Raw genomic sequence first — 19,094 nt, 5'->3', positions numbered from 1 at the left:
CTGTGTGCTGTGGAGCAGATGTAAGAGCTTTTCCTCAGTGTCCCCCTTGTCTCTGTGTTAGCTTCAGGATGCTAACTTCAGCTGCGGTTAGCCTGTTGTTTAAGCCTGTAATGATACGGCAAATGAACTTCGCTGTTTTCTAAACATTGTGAGCTAGGAGCTTGTGGCGCCGCTCTCAGTGACGCAGAAGAGCGGGGCGGTATCATTTACATATGAAGGCCACACCCACTAAATCAGAGCATTCTGAACAGAGGGGCTATGAGAGCCTGGAAACAATGCTGCTGTGCTTGATTTATTGGCTTTTTGGACCAAAACATGTTACTACCATTTCATGAAGACATCAATGATCCATATTAAACTGCAGAAAGGAGCAGAATATGGGACCTTTAATTCACAAACTCTGCAGCATCATCTTCTGCAGCTACCTGAGGCGTCCTGGTGTGACTGTGACGGTAAACACACAAAGAAAAACTCTTCCTCTGGGCTTTTCTCTACCTTCCGTCTCATTGTGATGGGATTTCCCCCACACTACGAACAGTAATCTGCGCTGTAAGTGGATTTATATAACTGCTGGTGTCTACGTTCAGATTAACTACGCACGCTTTTAATCTCCCAGCCCCGCCCTCGTGAAACATCTCTCATTCACTTTACTCTGGAGCTGCAGGTCAGACGTTTAACTCTTCATGCACGTCTGTTTTTTGTCTTCACTTACCCTACATATGTGACGCTCTGCTGGCAGATTAATCCCACAACTGGTCCCTTTAAATTGAGAGTTTTAAGGTCGACTTCATATAAAACGTGTGTCTATAAAGAGCTATAATTAATGCTGTAATCAAGGCTGATTCAGAGGAAACTGAAAGGGTTGAAAGCTCTTTTTTCTCCTCCTTCACAGAATCATTTCTGTCACTTTTTGTGCACAAATAAAACACAGAGCATGCCTTCAAGGAGAGACTTAAGAGACAAAGCCAAACAAACAAAAGCCAGAGAGTTCTTAAAGAGATTGTGGAGGAGGCGTGATGTAGCGAGGGGGGGGTGTTTGATGACAGCAGCCTTTTCATCTGCTCTCTGAGTTTCTCCATTCACAAAAGGTACGGAGCGTCTTCTCACTGTTTGATTCAGAAACCTCACCTTCAAACTTGCCAAGGATAGATTCTTTCAGTTACCATGGAGTTTATTATCTCTAAGTAACTTTAACATGAATGCTTTCCATCAGATGTTACTCACAGACCAGCTGCTCACCTGATGTTGGTTTTTGGTCCACCAGCTGATATCGGACAGGGCTACGGCCTCAGAGCCTCTCTAATCATTCAGAAAATACTGATTCTGGTCATAAAAAAGTAACTGCAATCCTTTCCTCAGTCCTTCATTCAACAGGCAGCTCAGCTCTGTTTGGTAGAGACCTCGCCCCCTTCACATCGTTTTCACAGAAGGTCATTTCACTCACAGAGAAGCTCTTAAAAAACACAACACCTCTGTCAACATGGAAACATTTGTATGAAACATTTCACATAATTGAGCAGGTTATTTTTGTGGTTATTCTGCAGATATTTTATTTAACCACTATTTGATCCTCGTTCTTCAATTTCAGTGTATTTGTGTTTTCTAACAAGCATTTATTTTGAAAAGGGGTTGCGATTTATGAGAGGAAGGTCGAGTTAGAGGATGCTTTGTTTATTTGTATGACTAAATCAAGCACAAAGATATTTTAATAATGTTTTATTCACAAGACTGACGCAAAAAAAATTGTGGGTCCTTGTGTTTGAAGCTGGAATTAAAGACCAAAAATGAGAATTCAGCTTATTTCTCATTATCTAAACACCGGTTTAGGTTACAGTATTGGTACCAATATCTTTTTCAGCCTTGATTTTCTCAAAGGAACTTTTCTAACTTAAGGCGTGAGAACTGAGGTTAAGGCATGAACATCAAAATGTTGTTTCATATCTGTTTACAGAATAAAGCACAAACACAAAGTAAATAACAGCAGATGTGTTCTGGGATTATGTAACCAGCCTCTCTGCCTCTTTTGTTCTTCATTTCCCTCGTAAAAGCTAAACCAAAACTTCCTGTGAACACAACAGTTTGGACTATAAAACAAACTCGAAGCATTTTTTTAAACCAGATCCTGCTTTCGGAAGCTGGAAATCATCTTTATACAAACTGATCATGTTTACGTTTTAAACCTGTTGTTGTAGACACGTTAGTTTCTCGTTAATCTCTTTATGTATTTGCTTTCCTGGACATTCTGTTATGTTAATAAATCGATAAAAACAAGCTCATGGTTTCCCCTCATACAAAGAAGCTACCACAGAAAATGTAACATCTAAAAGGAAACCTACAGAGCAGGTTTTTAATTACGAGTCTCTGTGTTTTATTGTGGAGCTTTCATTTAAAGCTCAAGGTAAAAATGTGGTCACTAAACTTCGCGTGAAGCTCTAGTCCTGCTTCTCTCTTAGGGTCAGAAAGAAAAAAGTGACCGTGACCTTTTTGGCCAATCTAGACTTTGGGAAAGTGCTTAATTCGAGCGTCTCCAGGTGGACACTGTTTTCCATTCAGCTCTGAGATTCGTCACTGGCTGTAGTTGTCTCACCATCACTGTGAACTGTATATGAAGGATACGCACTGCGTGCCTGACCCTGATTTTTCAAGCTCTTTTAGGCTTTATTCCTTCTTGTTTGTGTGCTTTATTGCAGTTTCTATGCCTTGTGTTCTTTCAAAGTCATTTTTGGGGAAGTTTTATGCCTTCAATGCAACAGGAGAGGACAGTGGATAGAGCGGAAAGCTGGGTGAGAGTGTGGACTGACGTGAGGCCACAGGCTTGATTCAAACCCAGGCAACCCGTGCGAGGGTGAACCTAAAACTCCAGGCCATCTGCGCTCCTTGCCTTGTGTACTTGTACTACCCTTGCTCAAACTGTTCCTCTGGTAAGGACTAAATGAGGAAAAAGAGCTTTCAGCTTTGCTGCTTTCAGCTTTGCTGCCCCCTCGGCAGACTGAACTGAAACTCCCTGAACTTATTTAGACAGACAGCGGGAGACCTTTCAACGGTGCCTGTGGTTTTAAAATCTTAAATTGTTGTTTTATTGTCGTGTTACAGCTCCAACTCTTCTTAATAAAAACACTGTGTTGTTAACATTTACTGTCACGTCCTTGAAACTCAATCACCCTATTAAAATAGGGTGTTGCTAGAAGTTGCTAGGCACCGCCCTGTTGGCTATGGCTGCCTTTTGCAGCAGCTCTCTCTTCTTTGCAAATTCCTTGTAATTTTTTGTCTCTTTTTCGTCATCTTTGTATTTGGAGTGGATCATTACTTTGTGTGGCTCATTTGTTGGCCATGGACATCAAACTATTTGTGGCTTTGGCGATATTTTTAAAAATTTTGCTCCCGTATTTGTCTTGAGATCCTACATGTAACCATGGCTGCATTGTTTACATGTGAAATCAGCTGTTAGCAGCCTGTCACATGTCGATGCTAACTGGTGCAAGGCCTGATGTTTCCCACAAGGTGGGGAGAAGGAGGTGAGGACGACGTGCTGGTTATTTCCAACATCCAGTTTGGACAACTTGTTGAAACCTGACCATTAACTGTTCTTTAATTACATAAAGCAAACTCAAAACGTAAATAACGCCAACCTAAACTGATCAAATGTCACGTCAATCCTACGCTGAGTAAGCACACTCATACATTTCCTACCTGATTTATGTTTGGTTACAGAAACAGGGCTAGCCAAGAATAGGTAGCTAGCTAGAAGTAGCTAAACTTGATTCAAGAATCATGTTTACAGCTTCTTCTGCTCTAAAGTTTCTGTTTCTTCTTGAAGCAGCCGCCATTATGAAAGCTTGTTGATTTGCCCAAGTCACACATTTTATCCAAAATAATCAAAAATTTTGACTTAGGCTAGAAATAAAATGGCCTAAGTCACCCTTTTGACATAGGCCATGGTCCTATGGGGCATCAAGAGCATGGTCTTTTTAGCTAAAGACTGAAATGATTTTACCAGAAATGGCCAGCATGATTAAGAGATGATTCAAGCCAAAAACTAATTTTTGTCAAAAAATGACTAAGGCCATTATTTTAAATAGGGTGACGAACTGTTCCTATGACGTGCTGCTTCTTGCCCATGTCACCCTTAAGAAAGAGATCTAGTAAAAGAAATTGAAAAATAAAATAAAATAAAATAAATAAATAAATAGATAACAACATAAATTCCATTAAAGATCTGTTTTAAACAGAGCTGTTTGTCCTGCAGCTGACTCCTGCACCTCCTGAAGCTTGTTTATATTCACGAGAGCTTTCTGGGTGTGTGTGTCATTGTCTGGCCAAAGATGACCCCCGGTCTAAAGTTGTACTTAAGCCATATTGTGAAATGATTTCCTTCTATATTAACACGCCAAAAAATGCAAAACACTTGACCTTTTCTACAGGCCGAGCAGGCGGGCCGGCTGTAAACAGGAAGACAGAAGCTGGACGGGAACCGTCACATAACTGGAATAATTGCGTGCTTCCTGTGCATGTGTGCAGCAGTAGCTGTCCTGACGTTAGGATTTGTTTGCACAGCAGCTGTAACCATGGACGGCAAGGTCAACAACGCCTGGGATTTCTTTAGAGTGTTAAATTATCAACTGGTAATGAGGTTTTTATTATTTCAAAGAAGCAGGAAGACTTTTGAGATTCTGTTTCTGAAACATCACAAGCATGGTAACAAAAGTGTTTTTAAAAGAAGAGAGAGGGGCTAAATTCAGCTCATATACGGTAACTCCAACGCTCACAAACATAATGAAAAGCAGGAGCCTTTAATTATTCCTCATGCAGATCATTCAGATGAAGAATTAGATGCTAATTTTCTCAAGAGATTTCCAGCTGGATTGGGGTCAAACCTGCTCACGTCTTGAGGATGTCAGGAGTAAATGGAGCAGGACGTCGAAGGTTAATTGAGGTTTTTTATTTTGTTGTAGCCTTCGTGCATGTAGGTCGTTGATTGTGCAACAAAGTCCAGCAAAATCAACCAAAACAGACAAACAAGCATGTTGTTTTTCATGCATCCTGACCCCATATTTAAAGCTTACATTCTGAACCTGAGCCAAAGCAAACACGAAGCTTCAGCTGTGTGAGTTGGAGCAGCCTCATGAGTGTTGTCATCCTGGGAGCTGTATGTGCATTTTGCTTGTGTTTGTTAGCAACTGGAGGTTTTCTCTGCTGCTGCAAAAAGCATTTTTCCACCAAACAAGAGCTGTGGATTTTGTCTTTCAGCTTGATAGTGCTAAAAAAAGATCCTTTTAAAGGTGACAGGAGGGATGATTACAATGGGTTGTGATTACACTTTGAAGGATTGCTCTCAGTGTGAGCATGTGAGCGCTAATATAGAGCTGAAAAGGAGAGAAATTAATACACAGTGACTGGTGCAGGACTGGCTGACACATCAGGGCATAAATCAAGCAGACAGGATGTTTTCAGATGGATTGCAGAGCTGAGAGGAGGGGGTGGACGTCAGGAGGATAATATAAGACCCGCCAACCCGCCGCTGGCTTCAGGTGGACAGAATGTGTGGGCCAGAGGATCCAAAACCAAACCTGACTCACTCTCTTTCCAAGAAAAAAAAACAAAGACTCTTATCTTCTATTTGAGAAAATAACCTCGAGCCAGTCCCAAAAGGAAAGAGGATTTCTTTCCCCTCAAACAAACTTTCCAATAAGCCTTTGATCCACACACTTTCTCTTCCCTGTGGGACGGCTGCAAATCCAGTTCAATACAAACTGAACTTTAAAGAGGGAGCCTGCTTTTACTCCTCCTCCTCCTCCCTGATGTCAATCACACCGCCCAGTGATTTATTCTACGGCTACAAAAGGACAAAAAAATCAAACACACATTTTAAAAAGGTCAGACACTCTATATCTGTCTTGTGCGGGGATCGATCAGACATCAGTCTCAAAATGACTCCGAGAAAAAAACACTAAACCAAAGCTCTGTGTGTGTGCGACACGACTTCCTCCTGCTCACAGGCCTATAAACCATTAATGTGCTGCGTTCAAGGTCTACGTGTTATTTGACACTTAACTCGTTACACGACCAGAGGATGTTTGATATTTTTCTTATTGTTCAAATCCCACAAAAGGAGCCAAATCAACAAAGGACTGATCCTGCTAACAAGCGCTGAACATGTTTCCAAATCCTGATAAAAGTGTAAAACAAACTGAGCGGTTGGAGCTTTGAAGTGAGGATTAGGATGGAGGATTTTTCTGAAGGAACGCCAGAGAACAAAACAAAAGTTTGAAGCAGAAATGCTTTTTTGTTCTTGTCGCTATCAGAGAAAAAGCTTAAAGGAAAAGCTCAACGATTTAAACTCCTCTCATGTGTGTGTTTATCAGCTCAGGGTAAAGCTGCAGTGTTAGCTGCTACAGGTTACCTATCTCCACCTGCTACCCTTCATTATGTTCAGATAACCTCCTCCTATCAGTCCATGTGGTTGCTGAGCAGTGAAGGAGTAAAGAGCAGCTCTCTTGAACTTTAAATATACATCTTTTTTTCTGCGTGGAAAATGTCAGATGAAATTGTCCTAGCAACAGCTAACACAGCTTCACAATCAGGACTGATCTGTGTGCGGCTAACGTCTCCCCCTCACAGATGTCAGCGATAAGAGCCATCAGCTGAGCCGTCTGTTAATATTTCCAGGTGAATCTCCGCCCCACAGACTGGAAACTAAAAGCTTGACTCAGTGCTTCAGCGCTCAGAGTTAATTGGATTTCTTTTCAGGTGATTGTCTGCAGAGGTCTCCTCCTCACAAACAAACTAAACAGCTTATTAATAAAACTCAGAGAAGAAAGGGATGAGATGAGGCGCTGACGCTGCAGTGGTCGGTTCAGCGGGCTGTGAGCTGAGCGATTTAAAGCTGCATGTCCTGTTTTGACTTGAAAACCAAAAGAAACAAAGACTCTAATTTAAAAAAAAGTTGAGTGTTTGTTTACATATTCAGGGCATTTTAAGGACAGTATTCCCTAAAACTTTCCTAATTTTTGATGATAATGCTCTGCATTCAAATATCTTCTTGGAAATTTTACCGAAGTCTAAAAATTGAGTGAAGTCATGATAAAAGAAAAAAAGATTGTTTGTGTTAATACATGCAGCAAAACTCTTGAAGATTCAGGGAAATTTCAACCCTTTTTGGTCTCTGAATTCATATTTCTTGTCCAGAATTGTTTTGACTTGGTCATATTAGGCAGTAAAACCTCAAACCTGTCGCCTCCTGGCCTGCTCCTGCTCACCAGGTCTGCTTTATTTTGAAAGTCATTGGCCGGTTTTAGGCGGTTTACGTACACGACCTCCAGTCTCAGATCTCACGACCTGTAGTTGTTGGTTTGTTGTAATTAAATATGATCTGGTTTGGACAACATTTGTTTTATTTTGAAAGTCACTGGGTGTTTTGATGGTTTTGCTGCATGACTTCCTGTATCACTGGATCTGCTTTTAAGAATTGACATGTTTTAGCCACAGACAAAAAAATTGTATGTCATCTCACTTAGCTTGAAGGGAGCAAAAACTGCTCCCTCTAGTGACTGATTACAGCATAGGTCAAAAAATTTGTCTCCCCAGTCATTCCAGATGGGCTGTGGTCAAACTTTTAGGTATTTTTCTCCCATCCAACTGCTGTGGTAATATGAAGATATTATTGAGTTGCATTGTGTTCAAGTTAATCTTTATTTCTGACAGGTTTCTTTTTCATTTGTTATTGGAGGTCAAAAACTGGGTTTTATGACATGTTTACAATTTAACAATGATTGACAGCCGACCTTCAAGTGTAGTTTTTGTGGGAATCGTAAAAAACGTCGGGAAGGTGTGCCAAAAAGAGATTCAGAAAAAAATAGGACTCTTCCAAGTATCTGCTGTGAGTTGCTGGAGCTTGGATGCAGGTGGACTGTGACAGAGCAAAGTCTGACCAGAGACGCATCAGTTGTTAAGAATCTGACACGTCTAACAAGAGCACATTTCCACCAATTGTTTCAATTCAGTTTCTCTCGGTATAGCATGCATTTTGTAGCATTTTCATCAACTGTTCCCGGGATAGGTCTCCAAATAATTGACCTGGACCAGGGGCGTCACTAGGATTTAGGGACGGGGGGGCTTCAGCCCCAGGAGATGCAAATGATCAAATGTGTAACAAACAAAACACAACAAATAGAGTTAATAACTGCTCAACATAGAGGCTAATGCCATGACTTTTGCAGACAACACAATAATAGTTTTGTATTTTGAAGTCAGATTGATAAAATTTTGGCACATAAGTAACTAGAAAAGATTTAGAATAGAATTTAAGGTTCTTTTATTAGTCTAAAAACCTCTTAATGGTCTTGCTCCTTTATATTTATCAGATTTGCTTTCACCATTTGAGCCAAGTAGGGCTCTCAGGTCATCAGGTAGTCGACTTTAATGGTACCTGAAGTTAGAATTAAAACACTTGGGGAAGCCTCTTTCTATTATTATGTCCCCCATCTGTGGAACAGCCTACCTAAAGACCTGAGGGTAGCTCCTACTGTTCATATTTTTAAAAGTTAACTCAAGACCTACCTTTTTAGTCTGGCTTTCAGCTGATTGTATTTAGTATAATTTATTGTTATTATTTTATTTATTTAAATCCTCTTAACCTGTTTCATTTCTCCTTTTTAGACCAGATGTATTACTTCTAATTTTATGACTGCTCTGCTTTAGCTGTTATTATTACCCACCAAGTTAGGCTATCTCATTTTTACCATATTACTTATTCAAATTTTATTTTATTTATTTTCAGTGTCCTACAGACAAATGACTCTATCTTTAGACTCACCTTTCCAGTGGAGGTCTCTCCCCTCTCATTCCCAGTGCTCCTCTGCCCTGACTCCTACAGATCAATAGGGATGGTGGAGTGATTATTGTTACTGTATTATTATTGTTGTATTCATCACAATAATATAATAATAATAATAATCATAAACTACTGTTAGCAGGGGGCTGTAGTCAATTGTTAACTACCATCAGTGATAAATACTTACTTTTTGGAAAAACTTCCTTATATCCATTCTATATTGATGGCTTAAATAAAGACGTCTTGTGTCTTGCTTTACTCCTGAGTCCATAACAAGAAGATAGCCTCCTTCCTTTTGACTGTCCGTCCAGTAACAAGGAAGAAGAGACGGATAAAGCCTGCCCACCGCTCCTAGCTTAGCTCAAACGCTGGGAGTCAATATGAAAGTTTAGCCTGCCTCTGCCTCATCAGATAAACTCTTCAGCCCTCCAAATGGTCTTGTGTGCCCTTTGTGAGTCGTTTTTACCTCATTAGCTAGCTTCTACTATCAAAGTGTTATCTCCTTCCACTACTAAAAAGAGCCTTTGTTTCGTAACTTTTGTTGTCCTAGTACCGGGATGGTTTTCGCGAGAGATGGGACGTTCTCGAACGAGTCGACTCTTTTGAACAGCGCTTTTCAGTGAACAAAAAGAACTGATTCGCTGCTCTGTGTCAGCCCTTTGTTTGCAGGCCATTACTGAACACAAATTGCCTGCACGTTTCAGAACGAACAGCTCACTCACAACTGTCAATTGGTTCTCACCATTCATTTGAAAAAGCTATACAAAAGACTCAACTCGTTCGCGACTTCACATCTCCTGCAAAAACCACATAGGGTGTGAGTAGTATGTTGAAATCACCTCAAATCATTTAGGGGGGCTTGATGATACTTTAGGGGGGGCTTCAGCCCCTCAAAATAGGCCTAACGACGCCACTGACCTGGACCGTCCGACCTTTCCTGTACAAAACATAGACATAGCCTCTGCAACGTCATTTGTCTGTTACTGAAACCGGGAAATGAAGTCTCTGATTGGACAATCAAACGATCCAGCGAACAATTTACTCACTGTACAGTGTGTGGCAAAAGTTAAATCAACGTTTTAGACCTGAGGCATTTTTGAACCAGGCTGTAGATATAGATTTTAATGCCGTATTAGTATGTTTTTATGGCTAGGTGTGTACGTGGCTTGTGGTCCTGTTGTGGTCAGCCTCAAACAGATTCTCAATGAACTGCAACTTTTAGCATTTCCCCATAGGCTTCATTTTTACTAATCTGACCCCAGAAGGTGGAGCTAGAAACACTGCAGTTGCTGTGTTTCGCCTGGCGGTACGCAGCCTTCTCTGAGACAAAGCTTGTTTACACTTTGCAACAAAGAGCCACAAGCCAATCGTAAACTGAAAGACACAGGGACGTCACCAGGGTTAGTTTTTGGGTTAAAGGAATCAGCGTCTTCATGGTAAAATGTTGAGCCCAGCTGGTTTTGTAAATCCTTGATTCATTCTTGAGATTTTTCATCCTCAGTGTAAACAAACGGTTTAAAAACAAACACATGGATTCATGTTTGTCTCCAGCTTTAAAAAGGATTTGTGCTAAATCATAAAAACAGCAAGAATCCAGCTTCATCTCCCAAAATCAGGACGTGGATACCGTCTTAAAGACAGAATTAAGAACAGCTTATTAAAGCAGAACACGGTTACCGCGCTCATGGAAACTTCTCTGTTCAATATTCAGCTCCAGCAGATGTTCAGGTCAGGAAAACAAACTAACTGTGTTACGTTTTCCCCCTCTTGTAATTTCTGCATTTTACATACAATACACCAAATGTCTGCTCGTTCCATGTAGGTCAGCATGTTCCGCCTGCACGCTTTGTTCAATCCCTATTAGAAACGAGCGCCAATCACCACCACATCTGCAGATCACAAAGCAGCACCCAGGTGGAGGCAGCAGAAAAACAGCAGCATGTGAAAGGATGAAAAACTGGAGCACAGTGTGTTCGAAACAGCCGCCTTTCACCCCAACGCCGCCTCCGACTGCGTTGTTTTTTTCTGCTTTTACATCTCATCACCAGGAAACAACCCATCCTGGCACAGCTTTCTTTTGAGGAAATTTTCAAAATGAAACACTTAGAATGCAATCAGACAAAAAATAGCTGCAGGTTAATTTGTAGATTTCAGGCTTACACCTACAGAAGAAAGCGTGCTGTGCCCTAAAAACCTGGAGCAAGATGACATTAAAGCTGCAGTCTTCATGAAAATTCAAACCAATCATTGTGCTTTTGTCGTGGAGTCCTTCGAGTGGTGCTCCAGGGTTTTTTTTTCTGGTTCATTCATACTATCTTTAGCTTTATTGTGATGCCTTTAAGGGCTGCAGGCTCCGAGCAAAACAACCTCTGCATCTCCAAAGATGTGCCTCCAGTCGACCCGCAGCTCGACCTCTCAGCATTGTTGTTGGTTTAATTAACACATGTTTCATGCTTTGACAGTCTCTTATTATTCAGGAGAATACACACTGACTTCCTGCGCTGATGTCTTACCTCCTCGTGAAGTATGGCCTTACACATGGAGTAGTTCCCCTTCAGCGCCCACGTCCCGTTGGCCTGGCATTTCCTGTAAACGTTATCTGCAGACAGAGAAGGACACAGTTGTTTGTCACATGTTCCTGTGTGTTTGATTTTTAGCCTCATTTGTCTGCGTTTGCTCTGTGGTGACCTCTTGTTTTGAGGCTAATACAAAGGGATATCATTAGACTTTGAAGCTGTGATATTTCACACATTTGCTGTCATGACAGTCCACCACCTTCTGCTGGAGCTTTGCTCACAATTTATATATATATACGACTGCACTGACCTGTAATCTAACCTGCTGTGTCTCACATTCTGAGAGCCTTTCAGCTTATATTTGACTTTTATCCAGCTGTTCATAAAAGATGTGAAGAAAGAGGCAAAGTCTGCATCACGCTGTGACACATTTACAGGTGTATTTTTAAATCTCAAGTCTCTCTCCACCGTTGGATCAAATAAAAAATATCAGGCAGCCGCAGAGACGCAGCGAAACAAGTGTAACCAGGTTTATTTTCCTCCCTGAGAAAAAAAAAAACACCATTTCTGCAGCAAAGCTCTGACAAGTGATGAGTGAAATTATATTTTTCCATCATCGCTCACATTTCGGTCTGCATTCACAGGACCGACGTTACATAATCTGGAACAAATTTCACATTTTGTCATTTCACATTCGAGATCAAGGAAATCAAATCGTCAAATAAGGACACTTATTTTGGCGGGGTGCTTTTGACGCCATGGAGGAGAAAAACTCTAGATGAGGCAATTTAAAGTTGAAAGGAGAAGTGTCAGACGTTTTTAACAGATGAGGGTTTTTTTCCCAAACATTAGTAGACGCCTGCAGAGAAGGAGCAGGAAGGAGGAGGAGGAGGAGGAGGTGAGACTGCAGGATCCTGCAGAGGGAAGGAGTCCAAGTCTTTCATACAGTTTGATACACCTTACTGTAAAAGAAATTAAATTCATGCAACAGGAACAAACTCCTACTTCATGCATGTCTCCAAAACCATTATAAGTCATTGAACCGACAAACTGCCAGAAATCTGGGTGTCATGGTTGATGGCCAGCTGACCTTTAAGGTTCATGCAGCCTCGATTACTCGATCTTGTCTATGACCATCAGGAGGATCAGACCCTACCAGACACAACAGGCCATGTTGTGTCTGGTACAGGCCCTTGTGATTTCACACATCAACTACTGCAAAGACCTCCTAGCAGGCCTCCCTGCGTGAACATTTTAACCTCTGCAACACAGTTGAGGCAGATGTCTGTCTAACATGAGTCTGGTTCTGTCCGAGGTTTCTGCCCGTTAAAGGGAAGTTTTTCCTTGCCATTGTAACTTGACAAATGCTGCAAAGTACTGTACTCATGGTGCTTTAAGATGAGATAAGACTCCTTATCTTATCTTGATATTAGGTTTCTGTTAATAAAATTGTATTAACATTAACGGGTTAACCTGTTCATGTTTCTGGAAAGTGTCTGATTGTTATGATTTGGGGCTTTACAAATTAAGACTGACTGATTGATTGATTGATGATCCAGAATTCAGCAGGACATCTAGTCTTTAACCAGCCCAAAATAGGACGTGTCACTCCGCTGTTGATCTCTCTTCACTGGCTTCCAGTGGCAGCTCCATTCAAATTCAAAGCTCTTCTTCTGGCTTACAAAACATTGACAACATTGACACTTCTGCTGACCTGGGGTCCCTCATCCAGGTCCAGACTCCTTCTCGCTCACTACACTCTGCTTGTGAAAGAGGCCTGGTTCTCCCAGCCCTGCATGGCTCCAAATCTCTGGCCAGATTTTTCTCCTCTGTTGTGCCCATATGGTGGAATGAATTTCCTAAATGTATAAGATCCACAGAGTCCCTTTCTACTTTTAAGAGATGTCTGAAGACTCATCTGTTCAGGGAACTCTTAAGCCCCGTTTCCACCAAGCAGTCTGGTTTAGATCAGTACGGTTTGGTACCGATTGGCTTGGTTAAGCTTGGTCCTGTCTGCGTTTCCACAGCCAACCGTGCCCCCTCATGGTAGGCAGTGTGTAAAGCCGTGTTTCCACCAAGCTGTCCGGGTCGGTTCAGTACGGTTTGGGACGGTTTGGTACAGTTAAGCCTGATCCAGTTTGCGTTTCCACAGCAAACTGTGCCCTCTCGTGGTAGGCAGCGTGCATACGGATGCCAGAAGCCGCAGCTGTTAAACAATAGCGTGACGCTGTAGCAGCGTGACACAGTTTACCCCGCTATTAAATCCGAAGAAGAAGAAAAACGCGACACAGTAAACAAAGAGCATAGATAGAAGACATGCAGCATTTCGTCCTCTCTGTGATTGGCATGTAGCTCTTTGATACAAAGTGCAATCAAGCTTTGTTTCAGAGAAGTCTGTGTGCCGCCAGGAGAAATGCAGCCGCTTCTTTTAGACCAATCGACAGTCTGCAGTGTTGTTGCTCCACCTCCCGAGAGCGGATCGGTTCAGTCTGGCACCCATACGGAAGAGTCCCAAAAAAGTAGGCCCGCCCGTCTCGGTTTTTGGGGATCCATCCCGGGATAAGTCAGTGGAAAAGCCGCAAAAAGCGCGCAGTACTGAGACGAACGGAACCAGTCTGCTTGGTGGAAACGCGGCTTAAGCTGGATGGCGACAGCCGCATCAGTAACATAATAGTGTGACGTCATAGCAGCGTCGCACAGTTTACCTCGCTAATAAATCCAATGAAGAAGAAAAACGCAACACAGTAAACAAAGAGCAACGATGGGAGGCCTCCAGCATTTCGTCCCCTCTGTGATTGGCATGTGGCTCTATGACACGGTAAATGACGATTCTTTCGACCAATCAACAGTCTGCAGTGTTGTAGCTCCACCTTCCGAGATCAGATTGGTTTAGTCTGGCACCCCTAAGGAAGGGTGCCAAAAAGTGGGATGGCTCGTTTCGGTAATTTGGGGATCTGTCCCAGGATTAGTTGGTGGAAAGTGTGTGCTGTGCCGAGCCGAACCGAACTGTACCACTTGGTGGAAACGGGGCTTAAAGCACTAAAACTGACCCTTCTCCTCTTTATCCTCGGGGGTAGAATGAGTCAGAAAGTCTCAGACCCAGCTCTGAGTGAATTTTCAGAACTATTACTGAATGCTGTTGAAGGTTGAAGTATAACATTGCAGCAATTAACTGTGGTTAGTTAGCTAGATTGTTCGACAAAGGGAACCCCCTCTTGCACTCAATGGCAGCACCTGCAGCCAAATAACTTGTAGCACTTTTGCCGCACTAACTAGGTTTTTCATTCCGTTTCCTTTAACACACTGCAGTATCTACTAAGGGGTTCAGATGCGCTTCTTTTTCTGCGGGATACTGGTGCACAAGCAGGACAGGAAGTCAGGCACCACAACAACAGAACAAGCCATCAGAATAAAATCCTTCATGCTGATGCCAGATTTTATTCCACTAAACTCAGAGTAACCCTGATAATGAGCCGAGAGTGGCCTGAAGCCAACTGGTCTGAGGTTTTCAGATCCAATGACAACAACAGGAATGAGGAGAAACTCATCATGGAGGCGGGAAACTGTCGATTTAGTAATCACCACAGGAAATCCTCGATCCTATGACTCCAGCTGTTCACTGCCCCGTGTTTCGCTCTGAAAACTCAGCTGGTGGGCGACGATAGATGAGGAAGCTTGACGCCAAACCGCAGCAGAGCGGATGTGGGAATGGTGAAAATATTTGTCTGTGGAGACGCATACGTCTCTTTCTTTGGTGGAAAGTGTTTCCCTGCTGTCAAACGTGTCACTCAGTCCGACTCAGTGCGTCACCACAGTCTGTTTCTGCAGAGTGCTGCAACTCCCTTCCTCTGACGCCTGACAATCAGCAGCGTTCACAGGATTACACCTAACTGCAGAGAAGTTATCTTGTTTATGGCTCATTTTCAGTCATTATTGTTAATATCAGTCGTTTTATAACCAGTTAAAAGCTGTCACAGGGGATTCAGGCTGATGAGAATCGTAGCTCGGCCTCAGAGCCTGAACATCAGGTGTCCCCGACCGCTTTGAAGTCAATCTGCGAAAGTCCTGGAGCAGTAAATGTTTCAGCTGAGTTCATTTAATGATAAGCTTGATTGAAAATTAACCGGCTGGCGTGTGGTAGTGTAAACAAGCTGGAATGATGTGAAAACACTCAGAGCCTTCTCCTTGCTCTGTTTGATCTTCAGGGAAAGACTTTCTGTCAACGAGAGGAGCTTTTAACAATCAGCAGTGAGAGCACGTACCGATGTGTCAGACAGTTAATCGCTCGACCCCGACAGAGAGAAATGCTTCTTGCTGACTGATGTGGACAGCTCTGACCCGGATCCAGAGACGGGTTTCTTCGGGTCGCTACCCACCTTTTCTGGTGACAGGGTGCTGGTTTTAGAGGAAGTGGGTCTGAGACTGGGTGGAGCTGCTGTGACTTTCTAAAAGCTGTCACTGAGCACAAACAGAAGATCAGGGAAAGAACAGAGACGGCTTATTTTCATCCACATCAGAAGGTTTGTTTTCTCGGAGGACAACAGGGGAAGTCTGTGTATCACAGATGTTTCAGCGTTCATTAAAGGCTGGAGACTCAGTCTGAATAAAGTGAAATCAGCGTCTTCATCTGAGCGTTTTATCATATGGAGGATCAAGACTGCCACAATTAAAAACTAGAAAAGCACTCAGAGAGCGCGGCCCTCAGACAAGCATATTGTGATTGTCACCAACACTTTGGTCCGACTTTAATGTTATACTCCCTTTCAGCAGACTGTCTGCTACAATTTGGTGTTAGTTGCAAGTTTGTATGATAGTTTCTTACCTGACAGTGTTGAAAATGATGATGACCCAGTACATATTTCATATTCCAGATCTTAGTATCCAGAATATTGTCAGGATCTGGATCTTACTTTTACATCTGTCAGAAATAATGGTGACCTTGTCTTGTATTGTTTTGCAAAGCAATCTGACCATTTTTCATGGAGTTATATACACATATAGTGAAAACGGCTCTATCTCACAATGATAAAGAATCCTTTAAAAAAATCCTGGATCCAGACGGTGATCCAGATCACTTCTAAAATTTAATCACTTCTTCCTTATCCCGTTTTGAACATTTCCTGATAATTTTATCAAGATCTGTTGATTACTTTTTGAGCTATGGTGTTCATAGACAAACAAACAGACAAATTCTACCAAAAACATAACTTCGTTGGCGGAGGTAATAAAAAAAAAAAGTGAAAATAAAAATGAAAATAAATGAATAAATAATTAAAGTAAAAAGAAAAATTATAATAAGTACAAAAATAAATGAATAAATGAATTGAATTAAAAATCAATAAATAAGTAAATAATTCAATTCCCATGTTTATTTATTATTACTATTATTTACTTTTTTATTTATCTATTTATCTATTTACTTGAGTATTTTTTGTATTTTTGTTTTTAGTTTCACTTTTATTTATTTTTTAATTTTGGCAGTGTTGGTCCTCCATATTATCACCTTTTAGCTTCTGTTGCACTTGTTGCAGGAACATAAAAAGCAAATACAGTAAAAAGCAGCCGAATAATCCAATGTGCAGCTTTTCACACATGTATCGGAGCACACAGCAGGAGGCTTTCATATATGTACAGAGGCGCGCAGCAGGAGGCTTCTTGTGTTCTCAGCGTGTATAAAATATACTCAGGGGGGCTATTCACTGGGAACAGTTTGTTGCAAGAAGTGCACCTCGTTTGCTGACCCCCCAAGATTCACTCACTCTCAAAGTCCAACTAACAAAGCAACTTCAGTAAAACTTGCCCTCAAAGTTCTGCAAGAAGAGAAGGAGACGTGCATGTGCGCGCGAGCGGCCTGTCAGCTCCTCTGGCTCAGGTCTTGTTTTAAACACACACATGATCTTGGCTGACCTCACGGAGCAGGCTAACAGGTTAAAGCTAACAGACAAGACGCTGGTGTGCTGCCAAAACTCTCCGTGTAAATCTCGGGCTCTGGTGTTTCTGTTCCTCTACTTTGATAACAATCCTTAACGTAGAGGGCATGCTGGAAGAAACACTGTGTACTGTTCTAACCGTGATGAAGACAAGCTCCATTTACCTTCTGATTTCACCTCAAATAAACCAGAATATCTCAAAAACTTTTTAAAACATCTGAAGCTCCTCTTTTCCTGCTCATCCTTGAGCCACCAAGAAGATTTCCTTTAGGGATTTTAACATCCTCTTACATTTATAGGTTCTACAGAATAATTTGCAGAAATTTTGTGATCCCTGACCTTTTTTTTTTCCTTACGAATGATTTATGAAGAACCAGAGGTGGAAATGGGGCAGAACCCTGAGGAATAACGAGACTAAGAGAGAGACAGAAGCACAATCCCACTTTGGTTTTAAAAACCTTGATGGTGCTTTGTACGGGAAAGCTGTTTAACTTGTTACCAAAGCTTTAATAAAACAAATACAGCCTGTGTAACATCACAGAAGCAGCTGTAATGCATTGAGACAAATTAGATTAATCAAGAACTGCAGGACAACTGTTTCCATTTCGGATCTGTTTGGGATCTTTATCAACTAAAACAGCGTGCACATCCTTCCGGTGCCGGTCGTGTAGATTCAAGCTAAAACAGATAAAACGTCTTTGAAAGGATCCGGCTGAATCTTCAATGCAGTGTGTAAAGGGTTAACTGAATCCAGCTCGGTGTTACAGGTCCAAACCCCTGAATGTGACCCAGAGAGACAGAAACATGCAGCAGAGAGGCGGATAAAAACAAGTGCATGTTTGAATAATGGGAAACTTTCTGGGGGGGATAAGGGATGAAAGTGGAAAGGGTTGCCTGCGGGCAATCATGTGCAATGAGCGGGGTAAAAATAGCATGTTGACAGAGTACTGGGACTGTCATTCCTAATCAAGATTACCTAGTTTGAGATATTCCCTAAACCCCAAACGCAGAAACCTAGAGAGAAATCCGTCTGTGGAGAATTACGTCAAAGTCAAAAAGTTCAGATGGACAAAGTTGTGCTTTGGCTATGAATAAATCAAAAGGTTTTTCTCATACAGCAGTGTAAAAATCAACATTTGGTGGTAATAAAATCCATTTTACACTTTCTGAGTGAAATTAAAGTTGACCAAAGACTCTGCTCTCCTCCCAAACTCCTCTCCTGTAATTTAAATCAAATTTACACACCGCTGCATGATTGGTTCCTCTGGGCTCATGGTGGCAAATCATTTGCATAGATTAGAGTCTTTATTTAGAAACAGAGAGAGGGGAAAAAAAAAACAGAGGGAAGCGCTGGTTTACTCTCACCGGGACGTCACAGCTGAAATCTTCACGCCGAGCCAAAAGATTAGCGGTATAAAAGGTCTGAGCCTTTAAACGAAACCGTGTGACCTTGATTGAATTCTCCCTGGCACCAGATCACACACTGATTTACGGCAGTTAAACCTCTTTAAAGAAAACAGACAGTATGTAATCAAACATTTAATAAGAATTAATTAATGTCTGCAGAGATAACTCCTCATGTAGAGACAATTCAGCCTCCTGCTGATAATCCTTTTACGTGATTTGACGGTGAAGACGTCTTTATTTGTTTATTTATGTGTTTTCCCTTCAGTGTAAAGGAGAAGAGGGAGCGGTTAAAGCTGGATGAACTATTTAATTATCTCTTTATTACAGCAGCTGAAGAGTTGTTTCATTCGACACGGAGCTGCAGAGTAATATTGTCAAACATCTGACTCTCTCGGGTTGTTTAAAGAGGGG

General features: G+C 41.8%; 1 protein-coding gene across 1 annotated transcript in view; it reads right to left on the bottom strand.

Moving 5' to 3' along the window:
- Window positions 1-19,094, bottom strand: part of LOC141784774 (corticotropin-releasing factor receptor 1-like) — a 90,892-nt gene that overhangs the window by 30,889 nt on the left and 40,909 nt on the right. The window contains exon 5 of the mRNA XM_074662636.1: window positions 11,344-11,429. Within this exon, the coding sequence (XP_074518737.1) occupies window positions 11,344-11,429 (86 nt within the window). The remainder of the gene's footprint in view (window positions 1-11,343; window positions 11,430-19,094) is intronic.

Source organism: Halichoeres trimaculatus, unplaced genomic scaffold (genome assembly GCF_033239565.1).
Source record: "Halichoeres trimaculatus isolate MK-OKI-2021-1 unplaced genomic scaffold, fHalTri1.1 fHalTri1_scaffold_23, whole genome shotgun sequence".
Classification (NCBI taxonomy): domain Eukaryota; kingdom Metazoa; phylum Chordata; class Actinopteri; order Labriformes; family Labridae; genus Halichoeres; species Halichoeres trimaculatus.
The sequence above is the reverse complement of the archived record's forward strand: the minus strand, read 5'-3'. Positions and strand labels throughout refer to the sequence as shown.